Source organism: Cynoglossus semilaevis, chromosome 8, assembly GCF_000523025.1.
Source record: "Cynoglossus semilaevis isolate Cse_v1.0 chromosome 8, Cse_v1.0, whole genome shotgun sequence".
In the NCBI taxonomy this organism is placed as follows: domain Eukaryota; kingdom Metazoa; phylum Chordata; class Actinopteri; order Pleuronectiformes; family Cynoglossidae; genus Cynoglossus; species Cynoglossus semilaevis.
In genome coordinates this window covers 7,015,957-7,028,281 of record NC_024314.1, presented here as the reverse complement: position 1 = coordinate 7,028,281, position 12,325 = coordinate 7,015,957, and the positions used below count along the sequence as shown (strand labels likewise).

Here is a 12,325-nt window from a genome sequence, read left to right as displayed (position 1 = left end):
ATGTACATTCCTTTGGCTTTAAAGTGATTTCATGAGAAGCAGCTGCGGATGTTGGAACGTGTTACTGGAGCTTACCATGTCCTAAAGTGTCAAATCCAAACCCAAAATATGTCAACTAAAAACGGTACAATAAACCTTTGAGGTTCTTTTGTGAGAGCCAGGAGCTGTGTTTGTTTTCTTTTGGCATCGTAGGAGCTATTTCTGGGTTTGAGTCCTTCAGGTCTAGACAGACGATGACATCTGATCCTGCAGTCCAGCATCAGGTGGACTGCACATGTAGCCTGGTCAGACTCCAGAGGAAATTCTTTACGGCTTTTTGGGGTGTGTCTGAGATGTTGGCTCATTTATAATACCACAAAGTTTTCACTTTTCACTTATTGTGTGCCTGTATGTGTTTTTGAATGGTATTCCATGGATTTTGGGGGCGTGCACAGCCACCAAGATCAATAAGAATACCTTAATTTTTCCGTAAATACAAAAAAACTTCAGTTTAAGTCAAGTATAAGAGTCAGTTTAAACAATACAAGTACAATATTTATTTCAAGTTAATGTATAAATGGTTAAAACAGGACGAGGAACAAGTCCCACCAATATCTTGGATGCACCATGAATTATAAGACTTTTTTTATTTTTGATATTTTTGTTACAGCAGTATATTTTTGCTTCTACATTTTCTTAACATTTTGGTCTCATGTATTAATATATCTCTCCTTAACAACTATTGTGTTATTAGTGGTCTTAAAGGTGTACTAAATACATTTATTTAACACCATTTCTGGATTATGCCTGATCACTAATCACAAATTTCCTCTCTCTGCTTTCTTTTTGACTAGAGTTGCCCAATGTCTAGCAGGTGGATATCGAACATTCATACAGTACCATATCACAGACCTGCGACATCGACCTTGTCAAACTACATTTTATGCCAGATCAGGTAACAATTGTGTGTCCATAACTCTGAGAAATTGAGTCATAATTTCAGATGTAAAACTTCACTTATGTCCTGTATTTAAACCCACAGTATGAAATATTTATCTTGTACCTGTTACAAAAATGTCCTGTTGGTCCAATTGTATCTCCTATTATATATTTCCTCTTTTTCCTCATCCTCATTTTTCCTTTGTCAGCCCCAGCTCCTTCTCAGCCTCCTCACACAGTTTAAACTTCTGGACCTGAGGCAACAGAGAGAGAGAGAGAGAGAAAATGGACAGGATGTTTGAAAAGGTTTGTCCTTGAGTGTTAGTGGGCTCTGCTGAAATAATGGTCAACGATATAACGGTTTTGGAACTGGAACAAATTGTCTCAAAAATATAAATCATTTTGAAATTAGCTCAAAGGCAGGATTTGAAATCAGTCGTAACATTGAGTCGATTCTGTTTTATCAGATATGTAGATCCACGTTACCCAACAAGATATGGTGTGCGTGCAAACAAGTTTATGACTACAACCCTTGTCTGGGGGCTTTTTAACACCAAGCCATGGTCTTAATTTCCCCGAAGAGAACTCTCAACAGATTAATAAAGTTATTTCTTTCTTCCTTTCTTTCTTTCTATCTATCTATCTACAGTATGTATCTATGTACAGTATATCCAGAGTAAATTGTTCTGGATATTGTTCCATTTACTCCCTCCGCTCTGTTTTATTAATCATAAACCTGCAGTTCAGAGAAATGAGGCATGTACAAGAGTCTTAGATACAAATGCAGTGCTGTAAGTGTGGTACCTTTCCAGTGATAGTGAGTGGGTAACTGGTCACAAAAAGTACATAGCGAGGGATCTTGAAGTGACTAATCTGTAAAAAGGTGACAGAGGAAAACATTAAAAACATGTCTGAAGGGATGCCAACATGAAACATAGGAGACACAACTCACCTTGTCCTTACAGAAGGCTTTGATTTCCTCTGCAGTACATTCTTCTCCATCTACCAGTTGGATACAGGCACAAATTTCCTCTCCCATACGAAAATCTCTTACACCAATCACCTGGTAAAATTCCAAAGAAAGTAAAGTAAAAGCAAAAAATATTTATTTTATATAGCAAATCCCATTTTTATTGACCATTTCCATATTTTTATATACTCAATGTGTTGAATTGTTAGGTGTCTAGTTTCACGTATTTTACCTCTGAGCTATTCTCCAATACTTGTGTGTCAGTCACTCTATCCTAATTTTCTTACCTGAGCCTCCTTCACTTTAGGGTGTGTGTGCAGAAACCGTTCGATCTCAGCAGGATAAATGTTCTCCCCTCCTCTGATGATCATGTCTTTTATACGACCCTGAATGCGACAGTAGCTGAACGCATCAATGCTGCCAATGTCACTGAAGTGAAAGACAAAGTACGAAATACTGGGATAAAAGCTAGAACCCCGTTTTTCCTCTTTTTTGACTGTTGTGTAAGTGCAGCACTCACCCTGTTTTGTACCAGCCGTCTTTACTAATGCACTCTTCGGTTTTTTCTTTATCGTTCCAGTATTCCAGCATCACACAGTACCCTCGGATCATTATCTCCCCCGGTGTTCCTAGAGGTACGATCTCCCTAGTAACAGGGTCCACTACTTTAGCCTGTAGAAAGATCAATTCAAATTAATGAATTGTGTCAAGACACAAATTATTCGTTAAGATATGTCTGAATAAGGATGAGATGTTGTTGAAGTACCTCCACATGGTCCATAATGAAACCACATGTCTTACTCTTCCTCTCAATGTTGTCCTTGGGGCTGGCACAGAATGTCACAGGGCTGTTCTCTGTGGTACCATATCCAACCTGTCAATCAAACAGATCACAGATCAGTGCACAGTGACATCTCTCTTCTTTACCAGAGGTTTAACAATTGTTCTGACATAGAAAGCTGGTTGACCTAAGAATAAGGTAGGGCTCGCGATGTGGACTAAAAGTCATCTCAATATTTTTTAGCTGAATGGCGATACTTTTTTTAATTAAATTTTTTCTGTGACGTAAGTATTCCCCAAAAGCATTATAGAACATTAGATCAATTTTATCCAGAGGCAAATCCTTTTAGTTTTAAGTTTAAGCTACATGCCAGATGTCACACTGCACAATATCAAAACTTATAATACAAACTAAACAAAAAATTGTCTAATATATGAAATAAAAGGTAGGCAGTTGGCTAATTTAGTCTCAGCTGTATGAGACAGGCTACTTCACAACAAATAAAGGAGCGTTATATCTTAGCAAATGAAGGCACGTGTGTGTAGGTGTGTGTGGTGGAGGTTGGGGGGATTTTGGGGCATTATTAGTACATGCTTTTATTGAGAATTCATTAATTGTGTAAAAAAAAACTAACGGCGTTTTCTTCATCCGTAGGACAAGGGGACAGGTGCTACAGCACCACCCAGTGTCTATTTCTGCACATAGACCATAGAAATGTTTAAATCATAGAGAAAACAAATTTATAGAACAAATTGATTTTCTCTTATTATTGTTAGTATTTTACACTACATGTGAATTTGCAGCCCATGTAATTATCATTTTAATGCAAAATTAACTATATCGAGATATCGTCAAGCCCTAGAATAAAGTATATAATGATGTGTCAGATGTCAGAAGGTTTTAAGTTGCTAGCTTATTAAACCCCTGTATCCAGTAAGAGCAGACAACAAGTCTGACAACAAGACAACATTAAGGAAAAATTGATTGCTTTTATGAAGAAAAGGCAGTAATAGGAGAATCAACATATTTTTATCCAGCATTAAAGAAGAGCTTTTTTTCTGAATTTAGCCCCGAGTCATAATCATTTAATTTTCTTAACTAAATGATTAATACAGGGAGGTCAACATTAATCACATATCACATAGTATGTCATATAATGTAGTTGTATTCTGGTAGGAATGTGGCTCAACTTCACCCACTAAAGCACGACTGCACTCTCGTAGTTTTATCTCCACCCTATTAACTGATAATGATAGTAGATGTGTTGCTGCAGTTTTTCATTCTTGGTTGAAGAAATATATACCTGACCAGAACTTAAGAGACGATTCACAGGAACTATCACTTTGTTATACTTTTGTTTAATATCACAACCTGCAATTCCGACACAACATATTACCAATAAAATATTATATTTGTTAAGTAAACTTTAGATTATATTTATCCTGGGTGGGTCTATCTATCTTAATTACTTGAAGCCAAACCAGGCTCTGACCTGACTTTGCCATTGAAGTCTCTTTTCTGTGGTCCTGGATTTGTCTTTATTACTAAAATGGAGTCCCAAATGGAACTTTTAAAACAGCTTTGTTCAGAGATCTTTTTCATAGGCGATGAAAAATTACTCAGTAGGAACTTGATCGCTACAATCATAATAATAACGTAATAACTGTAATAGACTATTACATGAAACATCAAACTCTTTTTTTTTCCATACCAAGGAATGCACACAGGAACGTACAGTGGTAGCTGCAAACATCCATTCCTAGGATCCTTTGTAATTGTTAGGACATAAAACTTAAATTTCAACTCTTGCCAAACACCTGGAGATTATTATAGGTTTTCAAACAGCTGCACAGAAGTGGCTCATTTTTCCTTCCACTGCTGAATGAAAAACAATAGATGTCTGGCCTGGTGCGCACCAATCAAACCTGACCTTTTGCCACGTTGTTGAAATAAAGGAGCAGAGACACAAACTAAATCTGATGCACTAATATTTTATATCATGTCAAATCTAACAAACAAAGAACCAACTTTTCTGTCCAGTCCCTACTTGTATAAAGATGGCGTTGTAGATTTAGTTTCTTGTCCTTCTGCTCATTTAGGGTTAATCTCTCATAGACACTTGACTTCCTTCTGCAAACCTCACACTAACACCCTGGGCAAGCCCTCTGCACTTTTTTTTCCACAAGTAAATGTTATAAATAGTGCAGTGTGTTCTGTTGACTGACCATCCTCCTCTCAAAGGGGATGTCTGCTCGGCCCACCTTTGCTCACCTTTTCCCTCCTCTCACTCTCTTTCTCTCCCCCCATTTGATTCTCTCTTAACACAGACAAACACACACTGCTTTTCTTACTACAGTTTTGCTTCTTGAGGAGGATTTAATTTCGTTTTTCTTGTTCTGTGGCTACAGGAGGGGACGTTCACCAAGGATGCGCTGTGTGAGCTGGTTGTTACTGGGAAACTGCCTCCTGGTGCTTGGCCGAGCGGTGCTGGGAGCCCCCAATCAGTGCCCCAACCTCTGCCACTGTCACGGTGACCTTCAGCACGTCATCTGTGACAGTGTTGGACTGAAGAGAATTCCCCGGGTGTCAGAGGCCACACGTTTGCTGAACTTGCAGAGGAACAACATCGGCAGCATCCCCACAGGGGCCTTCAGCGAAAGCAAGGGTCTTATCTCTCTGCACATGCAGCAATGTCAACTGAAAGAGATCGAATCCCAGGCATTCAAGGGACTGAAGAAGCTTGTCTACCTCTACTTGTCCAACAATGAGATCAACAACATCAGGCCTGGTGCTTTTGATGATCTCACCGAGCTTACCTACCTCCACCTAGACGGGAATCAGATTGGTGACCTGACAAAAGGCATCTTCTCACCCATGGTCAACCTGTTCATTCTGCAGCTAAATGACAACAGGCTGCGTGAATTAAGGCCAGGGATTTTCACAGGTGCCAAAGACCTCCGCTGGCTGCACATGAGCGGAAACGAGTTGACCACCCTGCATCCCGGCTCTCTAGATGATGTGGAGAACCTCGCTATTCTTCACCTAGACAGAAACAAGATGTCCACCTATCCAAGTGCGGCAATGAGTAAATTGCGAGTGGTGGAGGAACTCACACTGGGGAGAAATCTCATGAGGACCATCCCAGACAATGCCTTCCAGAGCTTTGGACGCTACATGGAGAAACTACACCTGGACAACATGAATCTGGAGAGGGTGAGTGACTGCCTCTGATTTGTATTTATACTATTAAGTGAATTGTTTTTACATGCTTTATTTAATCATCATACTACTACCTCCTTGTTTTACTGGTGATACACACTATGTGTAGAAGAAAGAATAAATACCATTTGTCAGACTGGAGGTGTGATTAACGGACAGCTGAGTATGACTGCATACAGTATTTTTATTATATTTTGCAGTTATTGTTTGTAGTGAAAAATAAGAAAAAACAAGAAATTTAAAAGGCCTGAAGAAATTATGTTTGTTAATTAGTGAGGTATTGCTGTTTTTTCAAAGCTGAAATGTTAGTTTGCTACAGACTTTATGGAAGTTATGTATATTACAAAGGAAGATATCTGCACACAGATGTTTTTATCTGTTACACTAGGCTGCAGAAAAACTTTTTTTTATTTCATAAATAACTTTATTTTTATAGATATGAAGTGGCAAAAACTAGAATAAAAAAGTCCAGAAATGAAGAAACCATGCTTTTCTCTGAAGGCTGTTGTTTGGTGGTTTGGCATCTTATCATCTTTAACCAGGTTGTAATTTGGTAAAAACCAAACCTCAACTGTCAGGAACTAAGGCAGATGGGAAATCATAGACCTTACATATAAGTGGAGAGAGCTTTGCATTCCTGTGTTTCCTGCAGCGTTCTCCCCAGGTTTTTGGTTGTAACCTCTGATCCATGCAAGTAATTGAGAACAGCAGCAATTATAATAGTTGAGAATAGCAGAACCACACTAGTGCTCTAACATTAGTTATTTTTTTATTGATCCTATCTTTTGGATCCCTACTGCCAGGTCTTATATGGTAAAATATTATGTCCATTTTTAAAACTAGTTATCCAAGACAACAGAAGATGATGTGTTAGTTTTGAACCTAACACACCTGTAGTCCAATTCTATGATCTCTCTTCAACTTTAACTTGTCATTTCTCTCTAGATTTTATCCTAATCTTAATACCCAGTATTGTTATTGTCCGGTTCTCACATACTTTTACAGAGTTACTTCTGACACCAGCTAAAGAGTTATCATCTTTTCTAGGTCTCATAGTGACTGGCTGAGGGAAGGTCTGTCCATTTATTATTTACGGTCTATGCGTAAAAAAAACACATGGTCACAGAGGGAATGGAAGAAAACCCCAAGTCTCTGGGGAAACTGAAGCAAAGTTTGTTGTTTGTTTGTATCTAACCCACATGTTTATGTGACTCTTAAACAAAGGTTCAGCTGTTGACAGAAGAATCTTAGTAGTGATTAGCAGGAGACGTTTTCATTATGAAATGTTAACTTGTGGTTAACTTGTTTATCTATGTCAAACATTTACTACGGAAATTATACATCTAGTTTGTTACTATCTAGTTTATAGAATCAAACGCGTTACTTTTTAGACTTTTCTGAATCAGCATATAGTATTTATATCAATTCAATATTTGTGTGTACTTTTGCCACTCCATTTGTCCAGCCAAACTGAAGTATTTTTAGAGAGGTTTTATTTGCTGGACTTTAGCCAAGAACGTCTCATTTTTGTAGAGGTATATTTTCAGCATGGCATGTTTTCTGCTCTGGCTCGGGGCATTTTGTAAACAGGTCAGGAAGGAGTTATGACATAAGTAAACAGAGGCAGGGTTTTTCACGCTGTATGAAAAGCGGTATTTTTAGTCTGCCATCTTCAAGTGAATAGACACTTTGGCCTTTTGCAAATGCCTTCCAGGCAGAGGAGTGGCTCAAATAAGGGAGACGACAGAAAGGGTAAAAAAACACCTCAGCCAGGCTGGAAGTCATCCATCTTCCATTGCTTTAAAAAACAGTCATTTGGCTACAAGTCGCTTAGCAGTGGAAATTTCCAAACATCTCTTTTAATTTATTTGCACTAAAGGACTGTTCAAAGCTGCTCTCTTCTCTCATCCAACCTCCTTTTTTGTCTGGACAACGAACAACTTGACAGCATGTTCATCTTACACCTCCCTGAAGCTTTTAACACCTTCATGGGTGCAAAAAAGGAGGAGCAAAAAAGTGAGGTTACACTATTAGTACAGGTGGAAGGATGAGAGGAGGCTTTCATTCCTGAGAAACGCTGCTCAATGGTTGATTTACATGTCCTGTAATATAACAGTACAATGCAGAAAGTTGAACTTGTTTATTATGATTATATTTCAACCACAATCCCTAAATGCTTTCTTCATCTTTCCCTCAGTTTTCTGACGGTGCATTCACTGGAGTGACAGCCATCAAGTCACTGCACTTGGACAACAACAAGCTCAGGTCCCTCCCCAAGAGCCTGGAATTTGGCACAATCACTAACCTCACCCTGTCAAACAACTCTTGGAGCTGCACCTGCCAGCTAGCTCCACTGCGCAGGTACGAACTCAAATTCACCAATAAGCTCATGAAAGTGAGAGGCCGATCTTCATCCATCTTAAAACTAGTAATACCAAACATAACCCGTCATAGACTCCCACCACTGACAGAGAAGAGTGTCAATCAGAAATGTTGCAATCTGGAAAATGGCTGAACCACTGAGACAATGTGTTAAAGTGCTTCTCTGCTTTCATTAGTACGTTTGCAGAACAGTACACTTGTTCTTGATTCATGAAATCTGTAGAAAAAGGTTCTCCTATTCCTTTTGGTTAAGGTTTTCAGACTGACATTTTATAGCTTGGTCATTAAAAAGGAATCCTATTTTTAAAAAATTCCATTTGATTATAGAAATAGAAAGACTTGGAGCTTCTTGTAGTCAAATAAAATATGGAGCGCTTTTATTTTAATTCATTTTAATAGTACCTTTGTAAATACAAATGCCATGTTTACATTTCCACAAAAATGTAGAGTAACTTACATGACTGAATGTTTTACTGTAATGACTGCAAATACAGAAATGCCTTAGGACACATCCTGGACATTGTGACCCTAATGGTCAGGTTTACACCCTCAGGTGGATGGACTCTAGCCGCAGTCGTCCAGATGCAGTGTGTGTTTCTCCACCTTCTCAGAAGGGGAAACAAGTCAGAGACAGCAACGCCTTCATTGGCTGCAGAGTGAAGGCAAAGAGAGCTAAAAAAGGCACACGCCAGTGAGGATGCAGCTAATATAGGTAAGACACTGCACCAGACCCTTCTCTCTATCTAACTCTCCCACTCTCACCCCCGCCCTCTCCCTCTTTTTCTCTACCTCTCTCTTTATCGCCTCTCTCTTAGCTTGTCCCTCTCCTTTCACTCACTAGCCCCTCTCTCACCCCTTTTGCTTGCCCTTTAGCTTGTCCGTCGCTCACCCCTTTAGCTCGCCCTTTAGCTTGTCCCTCTCTCTCCTTCCACTCACTCGCCCCTCTCACCCCTTTAGCTTGTCCCTCTCCCTCCTACTCACTCGCCCCTCTCTCACCCCTTTTGCTCGCCCTTTAGCTTGTCCCTCTCTCTCCTACTCACTCGCCCCTCTCTCACCCCTTTTGCTCGCCCTTTGGCTTGTCCCTCACTCACCCCTTTAGCTCGCCCTTTAGCTTGTCCCTCTCTCTCCTTCCACTTGCTCGCCCCTCTCACCCCTTTTGCTCACCCTTTAGCTTGTCCCTCTCTCTCCTTCCCCTTGCTCACCCCTCTAGCTCATCCCTCTCTCCCCCCTTTAACTTGTCCCTCTCTCTCCTTCCACTCACTTTCCCCCTCTCTCCTGCACACCCTTCTCTCACCCCTTTAGCTTGTCCCTCTCTCTCCTGCCCGCCCCCTCTCTCATCCCTTTTGCTCGCCCTTTAGCTTGTCCCTCACTCCCCCCTTTAGCTCGCCCTTTAGCTTGTCCCTCTCTCTCCTTCCACTCACTTTCCCCCTCTCTCCTGCACACCCTTCTCTCACCCCTTTAGCTTGTCCCTCTCTCCCCTGCACGCCCCCTCTCTCATCCCTTTTGCTCGCCCTTTAGCTTGTCCCTCTCTCTCCTTCCACTTGCTCACCCCTCTAGCTCATCCCTCTCTCACCCCTTTAACTTGTCCCTCTCTCTCCTTCCACTCACTCGCCCCTCTCACCCCTTTAGCTTGTCCCTCTCTCACCCCTTTTGCTCGCCCTTTAGCTTATCCCTCTCTCTCCTTCCACTCACTCGCCCCTCTCACCCCTTTAGCTTGTCCCTCTCTCACCCCTTTTGCTCGCCCTTTAGCTTATCCCTCTCTCTCCTTCCACTCACTCGCCCTCTCTCACCCCTTTTGCTCGCCCTTTGGCTTGTCCCTCACTCCCCCCTTTAGCTCGCCCTTTAGCTTGTCCCTCTCTCTCCTTCCCCTTGCTCACCCCTCTAGCTCATCCCTCTCTCCCCCCTTTAACTTGTCCCTCTCTCTCCTTCCACTCACTCACCCCTTTAGCTTGTCCCTCTCTCACCCCTTTTGCTCGCCCTTTGGCTTGCCCCTCACCCACCCCTTTAGCTCGCCCTTTAGCTTGTCCCTCCCCCTCCTTCCACTTGCTCACCCCTCTAGCTCATCCCTCTCTCACCCCTTTAACTTGTCCCTCTCTCTCCTTCCACTCACTTTCCCCCTCGCTCCTGCACACCCTTCTCTCACCCCTTTAGCTTGTCCCTCTCTCACCCCTTTTGCTCGCCCTTTGGCTTGTCCCTCACTCCCCCCTTTAGCTCGCCCTTTAGCTTGTCCCTCTCTCTCCTTCCACTTGCTCACCCCTCTAGCTCATCCCTCTCTCACCCCTTTAACTTGTCCCTCTCTCTCCTTCCACTCACTTTCCCCCTCTCTCCTGCACACCCTTCTCTCACCCCTTTAGCTTGTCCCTCTCTCTCCTGCACGCCCCCTCTCTCATCCCTTTTGCTCGCCCTTTAGCTTGTCCCCCTCTCCTTCCACTCACTCCCCCCCCTCGCCCGCCCCCCCCCCACCCCCTTCCCTCTTCCCCTGTCCCCCTCTCCTTCCACTCACTCACCCCTCTAGCTCGCCCCTCTCTCACCCCTTTAACTTGTCCCTCTCTCTCCTTCCACTCACTCACCCCTCTAGCTCGCCCCTCTCTCACCCCTTTAACTTGTCCCTCTCTCTCCTTCCACTCACTCGCCCTCGTTCGTCTATATCTCCTTATCCCCATCTCTCTATCCATCTATTCATACCTCAATGTTCTTTTCCATGCAGGTCATTGGTGCTGATGTTGTGTCTTTCCCACAGCAGCTGTAGTGAGTGGGAACCTGCCCAGGGGACTGGCTACAACGGTAGTGCTAACTCACTTCTATTTCAAGACTGTTCGTCCATTCACCTGTCAGATGTTGTCATTAGTTTAAACACAGATGCAGCCAGACATTTTACAACAATATAAATCAGCTACTACTGTGGTCAACAGAAGTAATGTTGTTTCAGTGTTTAACTTCACTTTAACAATAAAGGTCAAGTATGCATGAGTGTTCTGTCAGTTCTTTATAAACAATAGCCTGTAGCTCCTCTTTAAACCCTTACAGGGAAGACATGCTAATTTACTCAATTAATTATAATCATATGTCATAGCACCACTTTGATACTGAAAGTCATTTTAAACTACATGTTGACTTCACATGCTATATAATAGATGTTTTAGAAAATTTAAACTTTAAAACCAGACTACATCAAACATTTAAACTAAGTTAAATTACTTTACATTAGAAATTAAAGCAGAAAGTAGCCTCAGTGCAGATAAACACACCACAAGATAATTCTTACGGCTAATTAAAAAATACTCCTGTGTATTTGCTTTTAAAGGAAGGGGGGGAGTAAATATGAATGTTATTTACCTGTTTAACTCGGTTTACTTTAAGTATAGGAATATATTAAACCTTTACTCAAAACATAATAATCTTCTATAAAATCCAATAAAAAAAATAGATAGAAGCTGAATTAAAATGGTTAATAAGCTATGTATTTATCATTAAATGCTGTCTGTTTTTATTTTTACACGGCTTATACATGTCTGAGCATAAAAACATGATGTAGAGAGAAATTATCAATAAATTCTGTATGTCTTACACATTTTCACTATCTTTCCATATAATTTTAAATGTTATTGATGATAATAAAGCCTAAAACGAATTCAACTCTCGTTTCTCCTTTCTGCTGACGATCAACTTGATTTTCAGCTGTAGCGCAACTTAATTGCTGTGATTTGTCTCCCCTGGTGGTAAAGAAAGGAACTGCAGGCCTAGTTCGTTTCATTATAGTGGAGTTTGCAAAATAAATTCAAGACTTACAGTTATTTCCTTGACCCCCAAAACAGAAACGACTTGCCTTACAAGCTCTGGTGGACAGGGGGAACCGGCCATGACACCTTAAAATAAAAATCAAGAGGGGAAAAATCCCAAACTTAACTTGATTCAGGTTAAATAAAAATGGGAAACAAAAATTAAAGTGTAGATTTTCTCCCACCTGCTTCCACTGATGAAAGGTCATATTTAGCCACGTCTGGCTGGTTAATCATGTCTACGTACATGGTGGGTGTGCCATAGATGAAGGTGCA

General features: G+C 41.2%; 3 protein-coding genes across 7 annotated transcripts in view; 2 read left to right on the top strand and 1 right to left on the bottom strand.

Moving 5' to 3' along the window:
* armc7 (armadillo repeat containing 7) overlaps positions 1-1,199 on the top strand; it is a 6,427-nt gene extending 5,228 nt beyond the window's left edge. For all 3 annotated transcript variants that reach the window (XM_025057271.1, XM_008314486.3, XM_008314485.3), the window contains 2 exons: positions 834-934; positions 1,128-1,199. The gene's annotated coding sequence lies outside the window, so the exon portion shown is untranslated. The remainder of the gene's footprint in view (positions 1-833; positions 935-1,127) is intronic.
* Positions 513-12,325, bottom strand: LOC112487399 (acyl-CoA synthetase family member 2, mitochondrial-like; the record flags this gene model as incomplete). Its single annotated transcript, XM_025058052.1, has 8 exons — positions 513-1,172; positions 1,723-1,791; positions 1,871-1,981; positions 2,176-2,317; positions 2,409-2,560; positions 2,655-2,762; positions 12,060-12,136; positions 12,235-12,325. Coding segments are annotated over 8 exons (813 nt in total), but the record flags the coding sequence as incomplete, so codon positions are not given.
* On the top strand, positions 898-11,901 carry chad (chondroadherin). Of its 3 annotated transcripts, none has more exons than XM_025057268.1 (6): positions 898-934; positions 1,128-1,224; positions 5,078-5,882; positions 8,086-8,249; positions 8,824-8,982; positions 11,011-11,901. In XM_025057268.1, exons 3-5 carry the CDS (start codon positions 5,097-5,099, stop codon positions 8,963-8,965), a joined length of 1,092 nt encoding a protein of 363 aa, XP_024913036.1. In that variant the 5' UTR covers positions 898-934; positions 1,128-1,224; positions 5,078-5,096; the 3' UTR covers positions 8,966-8,982; positions 11,011-11,901. The 3 variants fall into 3 exon arrangements, with proteins under 3 accessions (XP_024913036.1, XP_024913035.1, XP_024913037.1); XM_025057267.1 differs by having other exon boundaries at positions 10,978-11,901; XM_025057269.1 differs by lacking the exons at positions 898-934; positions 1,128-1,224 and adding an exon at positions 2,467-2,523 and having other exon boundaries at positions 10,978-11,901.